The sequence below is a fragment of the Chrysochloris asiatica genome, unplaced genomic scaffold (genome assembly GCF_000296735.1).
Source record: "Chrysochloris asiatica unplaced genomic scaffold, ChrAsi1.0 scaffold00017, whole genome shotgun sequence".
Classification (NCBI taxonomy): domain Eukaryota; kingdom Metazoa; phylum Chordata; class Mammalia; order Afrosoricida; family Chrysochloridae; genus Chrysochloris; species Chrysochloris asiatica.
Window position 1 is genome coordinate 17,394,560 of NW_006408535.1, and position 20,952 is coordinate 17,415,511.

The 20,952-nt window shown below is 37.2% G+C and overlaps 1 protein-coding gene across 1 annotated transcript in view; it reads left to right on the forward strand.

The window, feature by feature from the left end:
* The window catches only part of HEATR5A (HEAT repeat containing 5A), a 166,834-nt gene that overhangs the window by 24,376 nt on the left and 121,506 nt on the right, over window positions 1-20,952 (forward strand). Inside the window, exons 6-9 of the mRNA XM_006835364.1 lie at window positions 3,893-4,053; window positions 5,225-5,474; window positions 6,250-6,405; window positions 19,835-20,085. Coding sequence (XP_006835427.1) covers window positions 3,893-4,053; window positions 5,225-5,474; window positions 6,250-6,405; window positions 19,835-20,085 — 818 coding nt within the window. The remainder of the gene's footprint in view (window positions 1-3,892; window positions 4,054-5,224; window positions 5,475-6,249; window positions 6,406-19,834; window positions 20,086-20,952) is intronic.

Below are 20,952 nucleotides of genomic sequence, written 5' to 3' on the forward strand. Positions count from 1 at the left end.
TGCTAAGAAATTTGGAAGACAGCTAGCTGTATGGCCAACTTATGGGATGAAATCTGTATTTATGCCCATTCCAAAGTGAGGTGACCCAACACAATGCTGACATCATCAAACAACATCATTAATATATGCAGATGAAATTTTGCTAAAGATAATTCAAAAACAGCTACAAGGGCTAAAGGGAATAGAGGTAAATAGTGATATATACACACACTTAGACCAACAGTATTCTGTATGTAGATACATGAACAGCAACACAGACAGTGGGTATGGGAGAAACACTGGTGTATATATACATTTATGTATCCCACAGTTTGAAAGAGATTATTTGTACATGGGTAACAACTACAAAGGGGAAGCAGGACAACTCTTGTTACATGGAGGGGATTGCAGTCTATGAGATGAAACAAAGTGTATGACTCGTTGAATGTAAAACTGATGAGCTTGTCTGTAAACCTTCACTGAATTCACTTACACACACAAACTGGCTTCAGTAGTACATTAACAGACATCCAGGCCTGATTCAGATGAGTATATGGAGCTAGGAATATCATTGCTGATATCACATGGATCTTCCCTGAAAGCAGAGAATACCAGAAAGATGTTTACCTGTGCTTTATTAACTATACAAAGGCTTTCAACTTTATGGATAACATTGGAAAGAATGGGTATTCCAGAACCCTTAATTGTGTTCATGAGTAATGTATACACAGACCTCAAATCAGTTGTTCTAACAGAACTAGGAGACACTGGGTTGTTTAAAATAAGGAATGGTGTATGCCAGCGTTGTATTATTTCACCATTTTTATTTTATCTGTATGCTGAGCAAATTATCATAGAAACTGGATTATATGAAGAAGAGCATGGCATCAGGATTGGAGGAAGACTCATTAGCAACCTGCGACACATGCAGATGATACAATCTTGCTTGCTGAAAGGGTGATGGTGGTTATGTGCCATGGAGTCAGTTCTGACTCATAGTGACCCTGAACAGGGTTTCCGAAGCTGTAAATCTTTGTGGGAGCAGAAAGCCTCATCTTTCTCCCACACAACATCTAGTAGTTTCGAACTGCTGATCTTGCGGTTCACGGCCCGATTCATAACCAATGCGCTACCAGAGCTCCTTTGCTGAAAGGGTAGAAAACTTAAAATAACAGGTGAAAATCAAAGACGACAGCCTTCAGTATGGCCTGCACCTCAGTGTAAAGAAAAAATCCTTACCACTAGACCAATAAATAACATCATGATAAGTGGAGAAAAGAATGAAGTTTTTTTTCCAAAGACTTCATTTTGATTGGATCCACTATCAACATTCATGGAAGTAGCAGCCAAAAATTCAAACAATATATTACATTAGGCAGATTTGCTGCACAAGACCTCTTTAAAGTGTTCCATGCAAAGATACTAGTTTGAGGAATAAGGTGCACCTGACCCAAGCCATGGTATTGTCAGTAGCTCCATATGCATGTGAAAGTTGGACAGTGAATAAAGACGACCATAGACTAATTGATACATTTGAATATTAAAAGTACCATGAGTGTCAGAAGAACAAAGAAATCTATATTGGAAGAAGTATAGCCGGACTGCTTCTTAGAAGCAAGGATGGTGAGACTAAATCTAGTACTTCAGACATGTTATCATGAAGGACCAGTCCCTGAAGAAGAACATAATGATTGGTAAAGTGGAGGGTCAGCAAAAAAGAGAAGACACACCAGGAGATGGGTTGGCACAGTGGCAGCAGCAATGGACTGAAGTATATTAATAATTGTGAGGATAGTGCAGGATGAGACAGTATTTCATTCCGTTGTGCATAGAGTTGCTGAGTCAGAACTGACTCAGCAGTATGTAACAGCAACAGCAACAATCCTTTCTGGAAGAATTTTGCATTCTTTGATTTACACCAAGTCAAAACATCAATTTTGGCATCGTCAAGATTCAAATTATGTTCCTTTTCGATGATAATTGAGTTTAGGGAAGGGAAAAAGAAATCCAGAAAGATCAGTGCTGTAAGTTAGATGGGGTAAGGTCTCTCAACAAAATTCTCATATGATAGCCCTTACTACCCTCAAACAATGAGCAGGCGCATTGTCACGATGGAAAAGAATTCTTGGAGCAACTTTCCTGGTCTTTTTTCAGTTTTTTGAAAATTTCTTCCTGATAAGCCTGTATGATGGTCCTGTGACCTTTGAGAAAAATCTGTCTAGATTGTTATTTGTTGTTGTTATGTGTCATATCAAGTCGGTTCTGACTTAAATGCACAACAGAACCAAATAGTACCTTTGTCATCATCACAATAGTTAGGCTTGAGCCCATTCCTCCTGCCACTGTGCCAGTCCATCCTGTTGGGGATCTTCCTCTTTATTGCTGAAGCTCCACGTTATCAAATATGGTGTCCTTCTCCAGGGCATGGACCCTCTTGACAATATGTTCAAAGTGCAAGAGACAAAGTCTTGCCATCCTGGCTCCTAAGGAACATTCTGACTCCTTTCTCCAACATAGATATGTTTATTCTTCTGGCACTCCAGAGTACTTTGAATATTATTCACCAACACCATAAATTAAAAGCATCAATTCTTCTATGGTCTTTCTTACTCATTTTCAATTTTCACATGCATATGAGGCTATTGAAAATACCATGTCTTGGGTCAGGCATATCTTAGTTCTCAAACTGACAGCTTTGCTATTTGACACTTTAAGAAGTCTTGTGAAACAGATTTGCTTAATGAAATAAACTGTTTGATTTTTTTGACTGCTGTTTCCAGGAGTGTTGATAGTGGATCCAAGGAAAATAAATTATTTTCTCCACTTTTCATGATTTTATTTATTGGTCAAATGTTGAGCATTTTTTTTTAACTTTACATTGAGTGAGATAACCCATACTGAAGGCTGTGGTATTTGATCTTCATCAGTAGGTATTTTAAGTCTGCTGCTCATTCAGCAGGAGTCCTGGTGTGGCGCTCTGAGTCTAATGTGCTGACTGCAAAGTTGGTTTGATCTATAAGCTTGTCAGTTCAAGCTCACCAGACACCCCTTGGAAACCCTATATATAGTTGCTATGGGTTGGAATCAACTCGATGGCATTTAACAACAACAACCCTTTCAGCAGAGCCCTGATGTGGCATTGTAGGTTAATACGCTGGACTGCAAGGTCAGTTTGAACCACAAGGTCAGCAGTTTAAGCTCACCAGCTGCTCCTCAGAAACCCTATGCAGGGTTGCTATTTATGAGTCGGAACCAAGTGGACAGCACATAACTATAACAACAACAACATGTGGCTTAAGTTTATACAGTTCAGAATTTATGACCACCATTTTTTAGAAGAAGAATAAAAGGAGGAAGAAATGGTACTTTCTCTTAACCCAGTTGATCTGAGAATAATTATAGCCTTAGAAACTCAGCTGTATGAAGTTGATGTTGAATATAAACATTCCTTCTCTGGCTAAGATCTCTTTAATTATTGATTGGTACTGTAGAATAAGCACTAGACTGCTAGTCTGTAGGTCAGTGGTTCAGAGCCACCAGCCACTGAAACCCCAGAGAGGGTCTCTGTAAGTTGGAGCCAACTTAGTGTCTCTTAACAACAACAACAAAAGCTGACTGAAGAGTTGCAGTTTTGATTTTTTTCACAGGTGAAGGAAACAGCAAAAGTTGTACAGCCATTTGGAAATTTTTTAAAGTAAACATGAACTTTATCTAAATTTCATTAAGACTTGACCTTAGAACCCTCAGTTTATTTCATGCATTTGTGTGTCTAATGTCCTGTGAATTTTGTATTTTGTTTGAATTTTAGTTTATTTTTGTTTATATTAACATAGGCTTATTACAAATCAAGATCATACATTAAAATTTTGTCTGTAAAATATGAATCACATTTTTATTTTGTTCTTCGTTATAGCAGCCTCACGTCAAAGCATTCGCAAAATATCTCTGGAGGAAGTTCTGGAATTACTAGGAACAGGATTTCTTCGTGGGAGTTCAGGATTTCTTCGAGCCAGTGGAGATATGCTGAAAGGAACCAGTTCAGTCAGTAGGGAAGTTCGAGTTGGAGTTACTCAGGTTGGAATCACAAATCCAAAGTCAAATATAATCTTCATTGACCTATATTGGTAGTTTAAGAATCTAATTCTAGGGAGAAGTGATATCATGCAAGGTCATAGTTAAGTTCTCATAATCACAAATTGAAATGATGAGGCCAAACTTCTTTTTCAGAACTAGGTTACAAATAAGAGAACTGTACTTAAGCTAAACTAAAGTAAGAGTCCTTTAACACAATTTGTTTTATGTTTCTAATAATGAAGTAAGTTTTTGTTTTCTGAAACAGCTTTTTGTCTATTTGTTTCTAGGCTAGATATTTTCATGTATCTTGTGGCTTCACATGTTTTCCATTGTTTGTATGTCTGTATGGTAAAAATTAAGCTATGAGGTACATATTATTTAGCATTAGCATTTTTTCAACTAAATAAAAATTACAGCATATAATGTATTGAGTGCTTAAATTCTTGTTCTTAGACAAAATTAAAGGATCATAAACGTTAGAAAAAATGCTTTAAATAACATAAAGGCGTTCACATTCTTAATTTGAAAAAAATTTCCCCTGGTACCCTCATAAGTTTACAAAGCAAATTTACATATTTGAAAATTCACCTTTATTCTCATTGTTGTATGTTTCATGAAAATGGCAAGATGTACAAATATAATCGTAATTAGACTATGTGCTTCTAAGAAACTTATTACGTAAGAAAACTAGCTGTGTTTTAGGAGCTATACAAACCATTGATTGATATTCATGAAAATAAAAGAGCAGTGATTCATCACTGTAAACATTCCTACCAGGTCTCTTGAACATAGATTCCCTAAAAGTGTTAGAGTATAGTTGATTACACTGTATTCATCTGTTTGATTTGGGTTTTCATTATTCATAATTATAAATAGCTTGAAACTTTTGTTCATAAAAGTCAGGCACATTTTGCATGTTTAGCTGATGGGCTGACAAAAATAAAACAACTTATCTGCATAAATGAAATCTCAACATGAAAGACCTGTGCTTCAGTTTCGACTTTAGTAAATTCAACATATTCTACAAAGGGGCTTCCAAAATTGTGTGCAACAATTGAATGAAAAGATAATGAGAAAGTTCCATGAACTTCTTAAAGCCCAATCATATAGGAAGGAAAATAGTAACATAATTGTTTCATTTTAAAGATAAAATTTCTTTCTTTATTTTTAGGTTTATGTTGTATTTGTTTCTACACTCGGAGGAGCTTGGTTAGAGAGAAATTTTGCTCCCTTTCTTTCTCATATCCTAAACCTTGTGTCACAGTCATTCTCTAAAGCCACACAGATTGATGCTGTCTGCTGTCGCCGTTGTGTTTCTTTCATCCTTCGAGCTACTATAGGAAGCCTTCTTGGAGAAAAGGCTCAAATTGCTGCTGCCAAGGATATTTGCCAAACCATTTGGAAACAAAAGAAAGTTATAGGTATGAATCCACTAAGACTCTGTTTTAATAGTGTTGAAGGAATTGCCTTTGGTAAATCTAAACTGGTATATTACTATATTAATATAAAAACTTTTTTTTTCTATTAGAGTTCAGTTGTTTCAGGATAAAAAAATTAATATATTGGTGAGATATAAATTAACTTGGTAAGTTAATGTTAAAACAGCTTGAAATTTAAAGCCTGGTGATAATAGTCTCTTGTTTTTTAAACCATTTAGTCCATCTCAGTTCCTGTACTAAGTGCACTCTGCTTGAGTCTTACTAAACTTGGATCTTTTTAGTTTCCCTTGAGTTCTCCCTTTCCTTGCCAGTTGCTAGAAAAATAATAAGGAATCCAAACAAGGTTGCTTGAACTAAATAAAATTAAAACCAATTACAATCAAGTTGATTCCAACTCATGATAATCCCATGTGTGCCAGAGTAGAACTTTGCTCCATAGAATTTTGAATAGCTGATTTTTCTAGAAGTAGGTCACCAGACTTTTCTTCCAAGGAGTCTCTGGGTGAACTTGAATTACTAGTCACTCAGTTACTAGTAAAGCTGTTAGTGAACCATTTTTGCCATCCAGGACTCCTGTAAATAAAATCACATTAATTTTTCCTTTGGCATTTTAGTTAAACAGTTTATTGCTTCAGAATTTCATATAGATTGAGATATTTTAATTTTTGCATTTGTACTTTTCCCATTCTAATACTCACTCATACTATATATTTTAATAAAACAGTGATTGCATAGTTACTTCTTTCACTTCAATCAGATGCTGTAATGAGTGATGGTAATTTGGAGACCCGGATTGGATCCACAGATGTAGCAGCCAGCCAACACATGCTGGTGTGTGCTTTACAAGAACTTGGAAATCTTATTCACAGTCTCAGCACCACAGCTGCACCTTTGCTGCAAGATTCAAGTGCAGGTATATCCATTTTGTAGCTGCTTTGAATACTTTGCTTTTACTTTTTAATCCAGGCAGCATTTCCAAGAAAGAGAATTTCCCTCACACAGCTCACTTACAGATTCTATAGTAGACTGACTTATTAGGAATGTTTTGTGAAATACTTGTAATCAGGGTTATAAAAAACATGTACATATTTCAGTCATTTTTGTTTTGTTAATGAATGGCACCTTTCTGGGGATATTTAAGATAACATGAAAGTTTTTATATAGAAATAAATCTTAAATCTCTTATCTGAAGTGAAAACATGAGTTTCTATGTGGTACAAATAGTTCAGTTCATCAGAGGTCTTTACAGTGTTTTTTTATGTCTTTAAATTTTATTTCTTCATTATTTGTAGCACCTTTGTTGTTGTTGATAAGTGCCATCAAGTAGGTTCTGACTCATAGTGACCCTACAGGGTTTCTGAGGCCATAAATCTTCATAGGAATAGACAGCCTCACCTTTCTTCTGCAGAGTGGCTGGTGGGCTGGAGCCACTAAACTTTTGGTTCGCAAACCACTGTACTTCCTATAACGGCTTTGATGGTGATAGTGGTTATGTGCTGTGGAATTGATTTGACTCATAGCAACCCTGTATAGGATTTCTGAGCTTGTAAATCTTCATGGGAGCATAAAGCCTCATCTTTCTCCCATGGAACAGCTGGTAGTTTAGTACTGCTGACCTTAAAGTTAGCAGCCCAACTGGTAGTCACTATACTTCCAGAGCTTTAGTGAGACTTAGTTCACATTTGGAGTCTTGGTGTTGTGCGGTGGGTTAATGTGCCAGACTGTAAAGCCGTTTGAACTGCAAGGTCGGCAGTTCAAACTCACCAGCTGCTCCTGGGAAACCCTATACAGGGTCACTATGGGTCAGAACCAACTCAACAGCACTTAACAACAACAACAATTCACATATACAACGCACCTTTTTTGTTGTTGTTAATAGGTGCCATCAGGTTAGTTCTGACTTGCAGCATCACTGTGGACAACAGAACAAACCACTGCTTGGTCCTGCGTCATCCTCACAGTTACTATGTTTGAGCCCATTGCTGCTGTCACTGTGTCAATCCATCTCCTTAGGGGTCTTCCTCTTTATCTCTGGCCCTCCACTTTATTAAGCATGATGTTCCTTCTCCAGGGACTGGTCCCTCCTGATAACATGTCTGATGTATGAGAGATAAAGTCTCTCCATCCTGGCTTCTAAGAGTCTCTCTGGCTGTACTTCTGACACAGATCTATTTGTCCTTATGGTAACCCATGGTACCTTCAATATTCTTCTTATTCCTTTAATTTCTTTTTATCAGGAAATGTCCTAATTTCACCATTGTATTTGGGGGACCAGCTTTGCTTTGTATTTGATTCTTGGTTGGCAATCTTTCTCTGTAAGAGTTTTGTATATTTCATTCCATTGCCTTCTTGCCTGCATGGTTTCTACTGAGAAATTTGAGTTTAGTCTTACTGGTTCTCCTTTGGAGATAACTTTTCATTTTTCCTGAGCTGCTCTCAGGATTCTTTCCTTGTCTTTGATTTTGGAAAGTTTGATTGTATGTGTTGGTGATTTTCTTTTGGAATCTATTCTGTTGGAGGCTCATTTAGCTTCTCGTATGTGTTATCTCCTCATTTTTCATGATGTTAGGAACGTTTTCTTCTAACAACTCTTCAAAATTTTTCTCTGTGCTTGTCCTCTACCTGTTCTGGAATTCCAATCACCCATAAATTGTAGTTCATGTAACTCTTAGGCTTTCTTGGGATTCTTTCATTCCTTTTTCTGATTGTGCTTCTAGTATAGTAATGTTGAGACATTTATCTTCAAACTCACTAATTCAGGCTTCCATTACTTTGCATCTACTCATTTGCATTTTCAATGTATTGTCCATTTCTGAGATCTTAATATTAATCTTCTGGATTTCTAATTGAAAATTTTGTGTTGTTTCAAAATTTGTATTTATTTTGTCTGTTCTTGTTATGTTTTTTGAATTCTTTTAAAGTTTTTATTGTGTGCTTTCTTTTTTCAATCTTTCTATCAGTTGTTTGAAGGTGCTTAATTATCATTCTCTTAAATTCTTTTTCAGTTAGTCCTATTACCTTTTCTTCCTCAGAGACATCTTCTGGCTCTGCATCTTGGTCATTTGTTTGAGCCATTTTCTCTTGTTTGTTTTTGTGAGCTGCTATTGTCTGTTGTCTCCAGGGCATTGTGAGATTGTTGTATTTGTAAAAATAGTGTCGTTGTTGGACCCGGAGAGGAGAAATATCTGAGAGGATTCTACAATTTTAGGAACCCCCAAGGTTGTTATGGAAGGGATATGACAGCAGAGTTTTGGCTCTAGATGGAGTTTTTATTGGTCTTGGAACTCATTGTTCAGGGTACTCAATCCAGAAGTATGTTCAAAACAGTCAATCTGAAAGTAGTTTGTGTGGGGCCTTGGATGGAACTGATTCAGCATCTGCTAGGACCACGGGGAAGCTGGCAGCAGGGTGACAAGTTAAATGCTGGTCTGGTGATTCTGTAAGTTTTAGAGGTCAGGAGCCAAGCCCACCTGAATCCATGCACCAAAGCTGCACACCAAAGCAGCGCATCCAGCCCTGACCTCACACTGTCATGGCTCCCAACCACATGGCTCTGAACTCCCAGAAAAGCAAGGTCTTTGCTGGGGATAGAAGAGGGTGGAAGATGCCCACACCTCGTCACCTGGAGAGCATGGGGAAAAAGAAGAAATCTAATCTTTTCTGTCACTCTCATGAACACCAGGCCTCTCACTGCTGCCAAAGCTGCTCACAAGATGCTTACGACACATCTGGCAGCTGTTCACCAATCAGTCTTCTTCTCTCACCCTCCCTGCACTGCCTCTCTTCCCAGCAAGCACTTTCTCCACCTCTCTCACTTTTTTTGTGACGTTCAAGGTGCCAGAATTTTATCTGTGTCTGTTTTATTTTGTCTCTTATATCTCTCTTGTTGAGAGTCTGTGCAGTGTGTGTACCTAATCCTCACTCTTGCTGGAAGTCATGAAAATGCTTTAAATAGTGGTGATAGTTGCACAACTCTGTAACTACTAAAAATAACAGAATTGTATACTTATAAAGGTGAGTTTACATCACTCATCTGTCAGTTTGTCGTACTGTGATAGCTTGCATATTGCTGTGATGCTAGATGCTATGACACCAGTATTTTAAATCCTGGAGGGTCACCCATGGTGGACAGGGTCAGTGGAGCTCTCAGATTAAGACAGACTAGGAAAAAGGAGAGAAGGACTACTTCTGAATGTCCATCCAATGAAAACCTTATAAATATCAGTGGAACATAGTCAGATATAATGCCAGAAGAGGAAAACATAAAGAAAAGCACCAGAATATTGTCATATACTGCTGGAATATGTGCTTTTCAAGATGAAAGGCACTTAAAAATAACTGCTTATATGCCTCTAGAACATACACCTTTAAGTCCTTTTGCTTTGTGTGAAGGCTGTGACTCTAGACAAGGATTGTGATTTTATGGGTTGTTTTCATTTCTCTTGTGTTTCTTTGTATTGGGTAAAAAAAATGTGTGACAAACCATTCTTACCTCGCTATAAAATAACTGCATTCCTTTGAGATCTAAATTTATTGAAAGATTTGTTTTCAGGTTTATAAACTTTATTTTCACTGATATTTGAGCATGTTGATTTATAAATCATGAGATTCCAGGGTGGGTATTAGTGCTTTTAAGATTTTTTTCTTTAAATTTTTTACTTGAAAAAATTATGTTATTTAAAAGAACTCCAGTGTTGTGGTTTAGTAGATGTGTTTTGCTCTGTAGAGGAAAGAGTGTTAAATATGGTAAATTTAAAAACATGTTTTAAGGGTAAACACAGTTTTTAAATGTTATTTTTACTATATTTTGCTACTAGTATGCCCAGATATTAGGCTTGTTTTTCATAGTTCCTGATGTTTTCAGGAAAAAATTAATTTATTTCCTTAAAAAAAAATATATATATATATATATATATATATATATGACTGTGGAAGACCTGCCTCCTCATCATAGACAAGTATATGGTTTACAATGCTGGAAGCAACGAATTGAAGGGAAATGACATCACATTTATTGTCTAAAAGAAAATTTAAAGGTCTATCTTGAATTATAATGCTACATGCTGTCTGTGATAGGATAATATCTATATGCCTGCAAGGAATACTAGTTAATACCTCTAGTATTCAACTTTACGTACTAACCTAACCACTAAAGCCAGTGATGATGAAACTTAAGAATTCTTCAAACTTCTTCAGTTTGAAATTGATCAAACATGAAATCAAGATATATTAATAATTACTGGTGATTGGAATGCAAAGGTTGGAAACAAAGATGAAAGATCAGTAGGTGGAAAATATGACTGACCTTGGTGATAGAAATGATGCTGGAGATTGAATGATAAATTTTGTAAGACCAATGGCTTATTCATTACAAATACCTTCTTTGAACACCATAAAGGACGATTATGCACATAGACTTCAACAAATAGATTTCACAGGAACAGGAATCAAATTGACTACATCTATGGGAAGAGATGGTGAGAAAGCTTAATAACATCATCTGAAACAAGACCAAGGACAGATTGTGGAACAGACCATCAATTATTCATATGCATGCCCAAGCACAAGCTGAAAAAAATGTTTAAAAGTCTTCAAGAACAAAAATATGGATTTGAATATATCCCTCCTGAATTTAGAAAATATTTCAATAACAGATTTGATGCATTAGTCACTAATGACCAAAACCAGAAGAGTTGTGGGATGACATCAAGAACATCATACAGATAGACTTCCGTCGACATGGAGATGAAAGAAGAGTAAGAGTTGGTTGGTCCAAAGTGTGGTGAGACCTGGGAACACCTGAACCCATGGACAAGGACATAGCCACAGAGGGATAGAGCTGTGAATGAAGCATCCAGCTGATATGAAGTGAGGGGAGATCAAGAACATCATACAGATCTCATTGACCTGGAGATGAAAAAGAGAAGAGTAAGGGCTGTTTGGTCTAAACTGTGGTGAGACCTGGGGATACCTGAACCCATGAACAAGGACATAGCCACCGAGTGCTAGAGCTGAGAGTGAAGCATCCAGCTGATACGAAGTGAGGTGAGATACACAAGAACGCCCAAAGTTGCAGACTGTACCCATCTGACATAGCCTTGAAGACTTGAAAAGCAAAACTCAACTAGAAGATAAAAAGAAAGCAATTTTTGATGAAGGAGTTCAAATTGCTAGAATTTGGTGAACTTGACCTATACTCATAGAGGTAGTAGCTCTAAATACCAACAGAGAGGGAAAAAGTCTTCACATCAAGTATCATTGCTATCCCTTCTATACATAAGGTAGATGGGACAGGCAACTTAGACATTGGCTACCTAAAGTGAGGGAGCGATAAAGGCCCGAAGTGGCTGTTTTACAGGTTTAAGAGTGTGTGGGGGCTGATAGAGTCCCCACTGAATAGTTTTCATGTTGTCTAGATGGGTCTGGTAAAGAGATGGGGATAAGATTCTTAAGATTCAATAGTGAGTAATTGTTATCATGACTAATTGTGATCATCACAATTGTAAAGGTAGACATTTTATAACAAAAATGGGGGAGTAGTTAATCTTACAATCCAGAAACAGAAGACCCTAGGACCATCAAGGGAGAAGAGCACAAACGGAATGTGGGACCTAATCCAAAGAAGCAGCGTTACCAGAGATGGTGGTAGAGACGGGAGAGAGGGAGCAGCGATGACTCTAGATTCATGGAAAGAGAAGGACTGAGAGCTGGTGGCCAGGAGGCAGACTTGTAGAATGTACCCTTTAGTGATGTAAATTATTATATATGCCTGAGTGTTTTTAAAAAAAGAGCTAAAATGAATAGAGAGAAATACTGTTAACTGATGGTACATGGAGGGGATTATAAACACTGTAATGAAACAAACTATATGATTTGTTAAATGTAAAACTGATGATCTGCCCTGTAAACTTTCACTCAATTCACAATAAAAACTTAAAAAAAAAAAAAAAAAATCTACAGGAACAAAGTAAAAGTTCATTAAGAAGACAAGAGAGAAGGAAAAGACCAAAATGGATGTCAGCAGATACTCTGAAATTTGTTTCTAGCATAAAGATGATAAAGCAAATGGAAAAAATGAGGAATTAAAAGAGCTGAATGGAAACTTTCACAGGGTAGCTCAAGAAAACAAAGTCAAGTATAATGAAATGTGCTAAGACCTGGAATTAGAACACTAAAAGGAAAGAACATGGCTCGGCATTTCTCAGTCTGAAAGAACTGAGGAAAAAATTTGAAGCCTTGACTTGCAATATTAGAGGATTCTGTGGTAAAATGGAGTCCTGGTGTGGTGTTGAGGGATAATGCACTGGACTGCAAGATCACTTTGAACCACAAGGTCGGCATTCAAACCCCACCACCTGCTCCTTGGAATCCCTATACAGGGTTGCTATGGGTCAAAAACAGCATGACAGCAGTTAACAATAGCAACAACAATGGGCAAAATATTGAATGATGTTTGCTGTTGTTGTTATTAGGTGCCATTGAGTCGGTACTAACTCATAGTGACCTTATGCACAGCAGTAACGAAGCACTGCCCAAACCTGGGCCAACCTCACTATTGTTGCCACGCTTGAGTCTATTGATGCTACTACTTGGCCATTCCATCTTGTTGGGGGTCTTCCTCTTTTTCTCTCACCCTCCACCTTACCAAACATGATATCCTTCTCCAGCAACTGATCCCTCCTGACAATATGTCCTAAGTATGAGAGATGAAGTTTGGCAATCTTGGCCTCCAAGGAGCTCTCTGGCTGAACTTCTTCCAAAACGGATCTATTGGTTCTTTTGGCAGCCCATGGCACTTTCAATATTCTCCTCCAACACCATAACTCAAATGCATCAATTTGTCTGTGGTCTTCCTTATTTACTGTGCAGTTTTTGCATGCATATGAGGTTATTGAAAGTACCATGGCTTGGGTGAGGCGCACCTTAGTCTTCAAGCTGACATCTTTGCTCTTCAACACTTTAAAAAGGTCTTGTGCAGATTTGCCTAATACAATACATCGTTTGATTTCTTGACTGCTGGTTCTATGAGTATTGATAGTTGATCCAAGAAGAATGAAGTCCTTGACAACTTCAGTCTTTGTTGATAAGAATGTTGTTTATTGGTCCAGTGGGGAGGATTTTTGTTTTCTTTACATTAAGATGCAATCCATACTGAAGGCTGTGCTCTTTGATCTTCATCAGTAAATGTTTTAAGTACTGTTCACTTTTCAGCAAGCGAGGTTGTATCATCTGCATATTTCAGGTTGTTAATGAGTCTTCCTCCAATCCTGATGTCGCATTTTTCTTCATATAACCCAGCTTCTCAGATTATTTGCTTAGCATACAGGTTGAATAAGTATGGTGAAAGAATACAACTTGTCGCACACCTTTCTTAATTTTAAATCATTCAGTGTTCTCAGTGGAACAAGGAATATCATTGCTGATGTCTGATAGATCTTGGCTGAAAGCAGAGAATATCAGAAAGATATTTACCTGAGCTTTATTGACTGTGCAAAGGCTTTTGATTGTGTGGATCATGAAAAGCTATGGACAACATTGCGAAGTATGAGTATTCCGGAACGCTTGATTGTGCTCATGAGGAATCTGTACCTGGACCAAGAAGCAGTTGTTCAAACAGAACATGGGAATGCTAAATGGCTTAAAATTAAGAAAGGAATTGAATGTAAAGAACCATCAAAACAATTCCTGTGGAAGGAATACATGGAGTCCCTGTACCAAAAAGAAATAGTCAATGTTCAACTACTTTAAGAAGTAGCATATTATTAAGAACCAATAGTACTGATGGAAGAAGTCCAATGTGCACTGAAGTCGTTGGCAAAGAATAACATTCTGGGAATTGATGAATACACATTGAAATCTGTCAACAAACTGACAGCACTGGAGTCACGCACATGACTATGCTAGGAATTTTGGAAAGACCTGGCTAACTGACTTGAAGAGTTACAGATTTGTACTCATTCCAAAGAGAGATTACCCAAGGAATATAGAAATCATCAGCCAGTATCATTAATATCACATGCAAGTAAAATTTTGTGTAAGGTAATTCAAAAACGGCTGCAACAGCACATTGGCAGGGAACTGTAAAAGGTTCAAACCACATTCAGACGAGTGTGGAATGAGGGGTGTCATTGCTGACATCAGATGGATCTTGTCTGAAAACAGAGAATACCAGAAAGATGATTATCTGTGCTCTATTGACTATATAGAGGCTTTCAACTGTGTGGATCATAACAAGCAATGGATAGCATTGCAAAGAGTTAGTATTCCAGAATACTTCATAGTGCTCATGAGGAATCTGCACATAGACCAGTTGTTTGAACAGAAGAAGGGGACACTGAATGATTTTAAATCAGGAAAGGTGTGCTTCATTTTTACATTCTTTTACCATGCTTATTCAGTCTGTATGCTGAGCAAATAATCAGAGAAATAGGATTATATGAAGAGCATGGCATCAGGATTGTAAAAAGATTCATTAGCAACCTGGGATATTCAGGTGATACAACTTTGCTTTCTGAAAAGGAAAAGGATTTAAAATACGTACTGATGTAGGTCAAAGACCACAGCCTTTAGTCTGGGTTGCATCTCATTGTAAAGAAAACACAATTTCAAAAAGATTGTATCCACAGTTAACACTCATGTAAGCAAGAACCAAGGAAACAAACCATGAACTGCAGCCATTTTTGAAATCCAAAAAAACAGTCAGTATAACCTCAGCTATTCATAAGGTTTTCAGTAACTAAATATTTGGAAGTAATTTGTCACTCTTCCTAGTCTGTCTTTGTCTGGAAGCTCATCTGTAACCTGTCCACCATGGGTGACCCTGCTGGTATTTAAAATACAGGTGACATAGCTTTCAGAATCACAGCAACTCATAAGCCACCACAGTACAACAAACTGACAGACGAGTGGTGGAAAACAACTATCTGGCCGAATGATTGAAAGAGATCCATATTTGTGCACATTATAAAGAGAGGTGACCCAATGGAATGTGGAAATCATTGGACAATCTCTTTGATATCCCATGTGAGTAAAGTTTTGCTAAACGTAATACAGAAACAGCTACAATCATACATTGACAGAGAACTTCCAGAGGTTCAAGCCGGATTCAGAAGAAGCTGTGGAACAAGATATATCATTGTTGATATCCAATGGATATTGGCTAAAAGCAGAGAATATCAGAAAGATGTTTACCTGTGCTTTATTGACTAAGCAAAGGCTTTTGATTGTGTGGATCATGACAAGCTATGGACAACATTGTGCTTACGAGGAGTCTGTACCTGGACCAAGAAGCAATTGTTCGAACAGAACATGGGAACACTGAATGGTTTAAAATTTTCACCATACTTATTCAACCTGTATGCTGAACAAATAATCCGTGAAGCTAGATTATATGAAGAAAAACATGGCATCAGGATTGGAGGAAGACTCATTAACAACCTGTGATATGCAGATGATACAACCTTGCTTGCCGAAAATGAAGAGGACTTAAAACATTTACTGATGAAGATCAAAGAGCGCAGCCTTCAGTATGGATTACATCTCAATATAAAGAAAATGAAAAGCCTCACCACTGGATCAATAAACAATATTCTTATCAATGGAGAAAAGATTGAAGTTGTCAAGGACTTCATTTTTCTTGGATCAACTATCAATACTCATAGAAGCAGCAGTCAAGAAATCAAACGATGTATTAGGCAAATCTGCACAAGACCTTTTTAAAGTGTTGAAGAGCAAAGATGTCAGCTTGAGGACTAAGGTGCATCTGACCCAAGCCATGGTATTTTCAATAACCTCATATGCATGCAAAAGTTGCACAGTGAATAAGGAAGACCGTAGAAGAATTGATGCTTTTGAGTTATGGTGTTGGAGGAGAATATTGAAAGTGCCATGGGCTGCCAAAAGAACCAATAGATCCGTTTTGGAAGAAGTGCAGCCAGAATGCTCCTTGGAGGCCAAGATTGCCAAACTTCATCTCTCATACTTTGGACATATAGTCAGGAGGGACCAGTCAGTGGAAAAGGATATCATGTTTGGTAAGGTGGAGGGTCAGAGAAAAAGAGGAAGACCGCCAACAAGATGGATTGGTCAAGTGGCGATATCGATGGGCTCAAGTGTAGCAACAGTAGTGAGGTTGGCCCAGAATGGGGCATTGTTTCGTTCCGCTGTGTGGGTCGGAACCGACTCAATGGCACTTAACAACAACAACAACATAACCTTCTCAATTTATCTTTCTGCATTGAATATAACTGACTTGGCAGATCCCCTCAGAGCTACTGCCTGTTTTTTTAAAACATTTTATTGTGAATTGGGTTAAGTTTTACAGAGTAAGCAGATCATCAGTTTTGCCTTTAACATTCACACATGTTTTGGTTCATCTCATTGATTGCAATCCCCTCAGTGTAACATCACTTATCGCTCTTCTATCCTGTGTTTCCTGTTTTCATTCTTCCTTCTTTCCTAACCCTTCAGACCTTTGTCCTTGGGTAAATTCTGCTGTTTTGATCTCAAATAGTTGATTATTCAAAGCCACTGTTTTGATTGAACCTTTTGTTTGTTTTTTTTTTAAGTCACCTAAGGAGCCTAAGATGAGTGAATATAAATCAAAAACAGCTGCAATAGCACATCAATTCCTGAAGCCTTGGTTTTTGCCAGTGCCTGCAGTGCATCTTGGACTTCTTCTTTCAGTTCCATTGGTTCTTGATCATGTGCTACCTTTTGAAATGCTTGCACATCTACCAGTTCTTTTATGTATAGTGACCCTGTGTGTTCTTTCCATATTCTTTTGATGCTTACTGTGTTACTCAACATATTGCCCACAGAATTGTTCAATATCACAAGCCGAGGCTTGAATTTTTCTTTAGTTCCTTCAATTTAAGAAATGCTGAATGTGTTCTTGCCTTTTGGTTTTCTAACTCTGTGTCTCTGCACATTTCATTATAATACTGTCTTCTTGAAATTTTCTTTTGGGCTCTTTTCTTCAAGTCGTTGTACATTCTCTACACTGAAGAGCAAGTTTCAGCGTCTCTTCTGATACCTCTTTTTGTCCTTTCTTTCCTGTCTTATTAATGTCTTTTTCTTTATTCATTTATTATGTTCTCGATGTCATCTCATTACTCGTCTTTGGTCATTAGTGTCTAATGTATCAAATCTGTTCTTCAGATGGTCTCCACATTCAGGTGGCATATTTTCAAGGTCATGTTTTGGCTCTTGTAGAGTTATTTTAATTTTCTTCAGCTCCAACATGAGCTTGTTTATGAGCAATAGGTGATCTGTACCACAGTCAGTGCCTAGTCTAATTTTAACTGTTGAACTTCTCCATCATTTGACCTCAGACATACAGTCAGTTTGATTCCTTTACATTCCATTTGGTGAAGTTCACATTTATAGTCATTTCGTATATTTTTGAGAAAAGGTATTTGCAATGAATAAGTTATTGGTCTTGGAAATTTTTGTCATGTGATCCCCAGCATCATTTTCATTACCATAGCCATATTTTCTAATTACTTCTTAGTTTTCAACTTTTATATTCCCATCACCAATAATTTTTCATGCATTTAATTGCATGTTGGACAATTTGATTGTCACTGGCTGTAGTGGTTGGTGAATAAGTTTGAATAATAATGGTATTACTTGGTCTTCCTTATAGACATATGGATAATATCCTATCACATTGAATTTCAAGACAGATACTGAAATACTCTTTTTGATGATAAATACATTATTCTTCAATTTGTCATTTCCGTCATAGTAAGCCATATGATTGTCTGATTCAATATGAGTCTGTTTCAACTCATTAATACCTCAGATATCAAACTTTATGCATTCCTTTTCTTTTTTGATGCCTTTCAGTTTTCTTAGATTCATATTTCATACATTCTACAGTCTGTTTATTAATGAATGTATGCAGCTGTTTCTCCTCTTTTTGAGTTCATCAGTAAATAAAGGTCCTGAAAGCTTTATTCCATCCACATCATTAAGGTCAACCTTGCTTTGAGAAGGCAGCTCTTTCCGAGGTATATTTTTAGTGCTTTCCAAAACCTGAGAGGCTCATCTTCTGGCACTATATCTGTTGCTTTTCATAAGGTTTTCAGTCTGTCTTAATCTGGAAGCTCCACTGAAACCTGTCTATCTTAGGTGCTTCTGTTGTTGTTAGGTGTTGGCGAATTGGTTCCGACTCATAACAGCCTTATATAGGGTTTCTGAGGAGCAGTTGGTGAGTTTGAACCACCAACTTTGCAGTTCAAGCTAATTATGCTGTCCATTACATTTCCTACAGCACCACACCAGGACTTCTAGGTGCTTGTTGTTATTGTTACGTACCATTGAGTTGGTTCCAGCCCATAGTGACCCTGAATACAGGTGGCATAGTTTCCAGCATCACAGCACCACTCAAGCCCCCATGGTGTGACAAACTGAGAAGTGGTGGATTTATTCCTATTTATAAACTATTTTAGTGGCTGTTGGCATGAACCTATTTTCATATGTTTTGATGAAGGTGTATGTTGAAACATAGCAAATGTAGGCTGTTTTTTTACTGGTGGAAATACTCTCCTATCTTCATAATGGATTAGTAGTTTATTGAGAACCCAGAAAAGTCTTAATCTTAATTCACATTTTGTTTTCAGTTAAGAATAATGCAACAAAACAAAGCACTGCCATCGAATCAACTCTGACTGTATCGAGTTTCTGAGATTGTAAATCTTTACAGAAGCATACAGTTTCCTGTTTCTCCCAGAGTGGTTGGTGTGTTTAACTGCCTACCTAGCCTAATGCCTAACCCACAACACCAGTAGTGATCCTTAAGAGCAATACAGTAAATAGTTTGTACTAAATATATAGAGAGGTACATTGTTGTTGTTGTTAAGTACCATCGAGTCAGTTCTAACTCATAGCAGCCCTGTATAGAGTTTCCAAGGAACAGCTGGTGGGTTTGAACTGCCAACCTTGTGGTTCTCAGTGCAGTGCTGATCCACAGCACCACGTCCAAAGTTCAGGTATGTTAGTAGAAAGGAAAAAACAATAGGTGTTGCAAAATGTGACATTTCTTTTCAAGGTGTTTTTGTTATTTATTGATCATTTACAGTTCCTGATACCAAATTAGTAATGATCACAAGATACAGTAAGCAGAACATCGTCACATTAACATAAATAAAAATTTTCTTTTCTCTCTTGACTTGAATTTATGCTGGTTTTCATTATATAAGTTAGAAGTAATTTGGGGTATAAAAATTATTTATAAACATTTTTAACTTTGGATTAAGAAATATTTTATGTCCATGTGTGGCTGTTTCATGGCTAAGTTTTATCTGTGTACTCAGGTCATAATTTATTCTTTCTTTCAGGCATTCTTGACAGTGTCACTTCAGTTATTCTTCATCCTTGCATGTCCGTTCGACTTGCAGCAGCTTGGTGTTTACACTGTATTGCTGTAGCATTACCTTCCTACCTGACACCACTCTTAGACCGTTGTCTTGAACGACTTACTGTGTTCAAGTCTTCACCCGAAGCAGTGACTGGCTTTAGTTTTGCTGTGGCATCTTTGTTGGGAGCAGTGAAACATTGTCCTTTAGGAATTCCTCACGGAAAGGGCAAGGTAATGATTTCTTTCTGCATAGAAAGTAGTGATGTTTCTAGTTCTTCTTAAACACATTGTAATCTGTAGTGTGCCACTCAGACAAAACTTTGCAGGGCAAATATTTGAATACTCTGTTGTACTGCTCCTTAAATATTATGAATTATTAACATGATTGTTGTAAAAAACAACATATTTTATCCATACTTGAATAGGAGTGCTTTTTTTTTTTTTTTAAGCTAGAAATAGTGCCCTTTAGTAACAGATATAGATTATTAAGGCTTTATTTTGCCGTGTATGTAACCCTCCCATGTAAGTAGGGAGCCCTGATAGCATAGTAGATTATGAGTTAGGCTGTTAACCACAAGGTCATCAGTTCAAATCACCAGTCCCTCAATGGGAAAAAGATGAGGCTTTCTGCTCCCATATAGGTTTGGAGCCTGGGAAACACTATACAGGGTTGCTATGATTCAGACCCAGTTTGGTGGCACACCACCATATGAGTACATTTAAAGTTACATTGCAAAGGACAAGTGGAGCTGCCAAAGAAATCTTAACATCATTCAGTAATCTTATATAATCATTGTTATTGGTGGTGGTATTTAGAAATTAATTTACAAGCATATATATATATATATTGTAAGATAAAGTAGATAATTACATCAGTGTTGCTAGGAACCTTCATTTTCCATTTAAGGAAAAACATTAATCAATGGAATCAAAAAAGTTAAGCAAAACTCCATATTTTAAATCTGAATTAGATATGTCAGTATGAATTCATAATTTTATTATTTCAAAAATATGTACGTACTCTGTACATTGAAGATACCTAAAAACAGCAACAGCTCCATAGCAGAAATACCTTTAGTGCCTAGATTGTAACTCTAA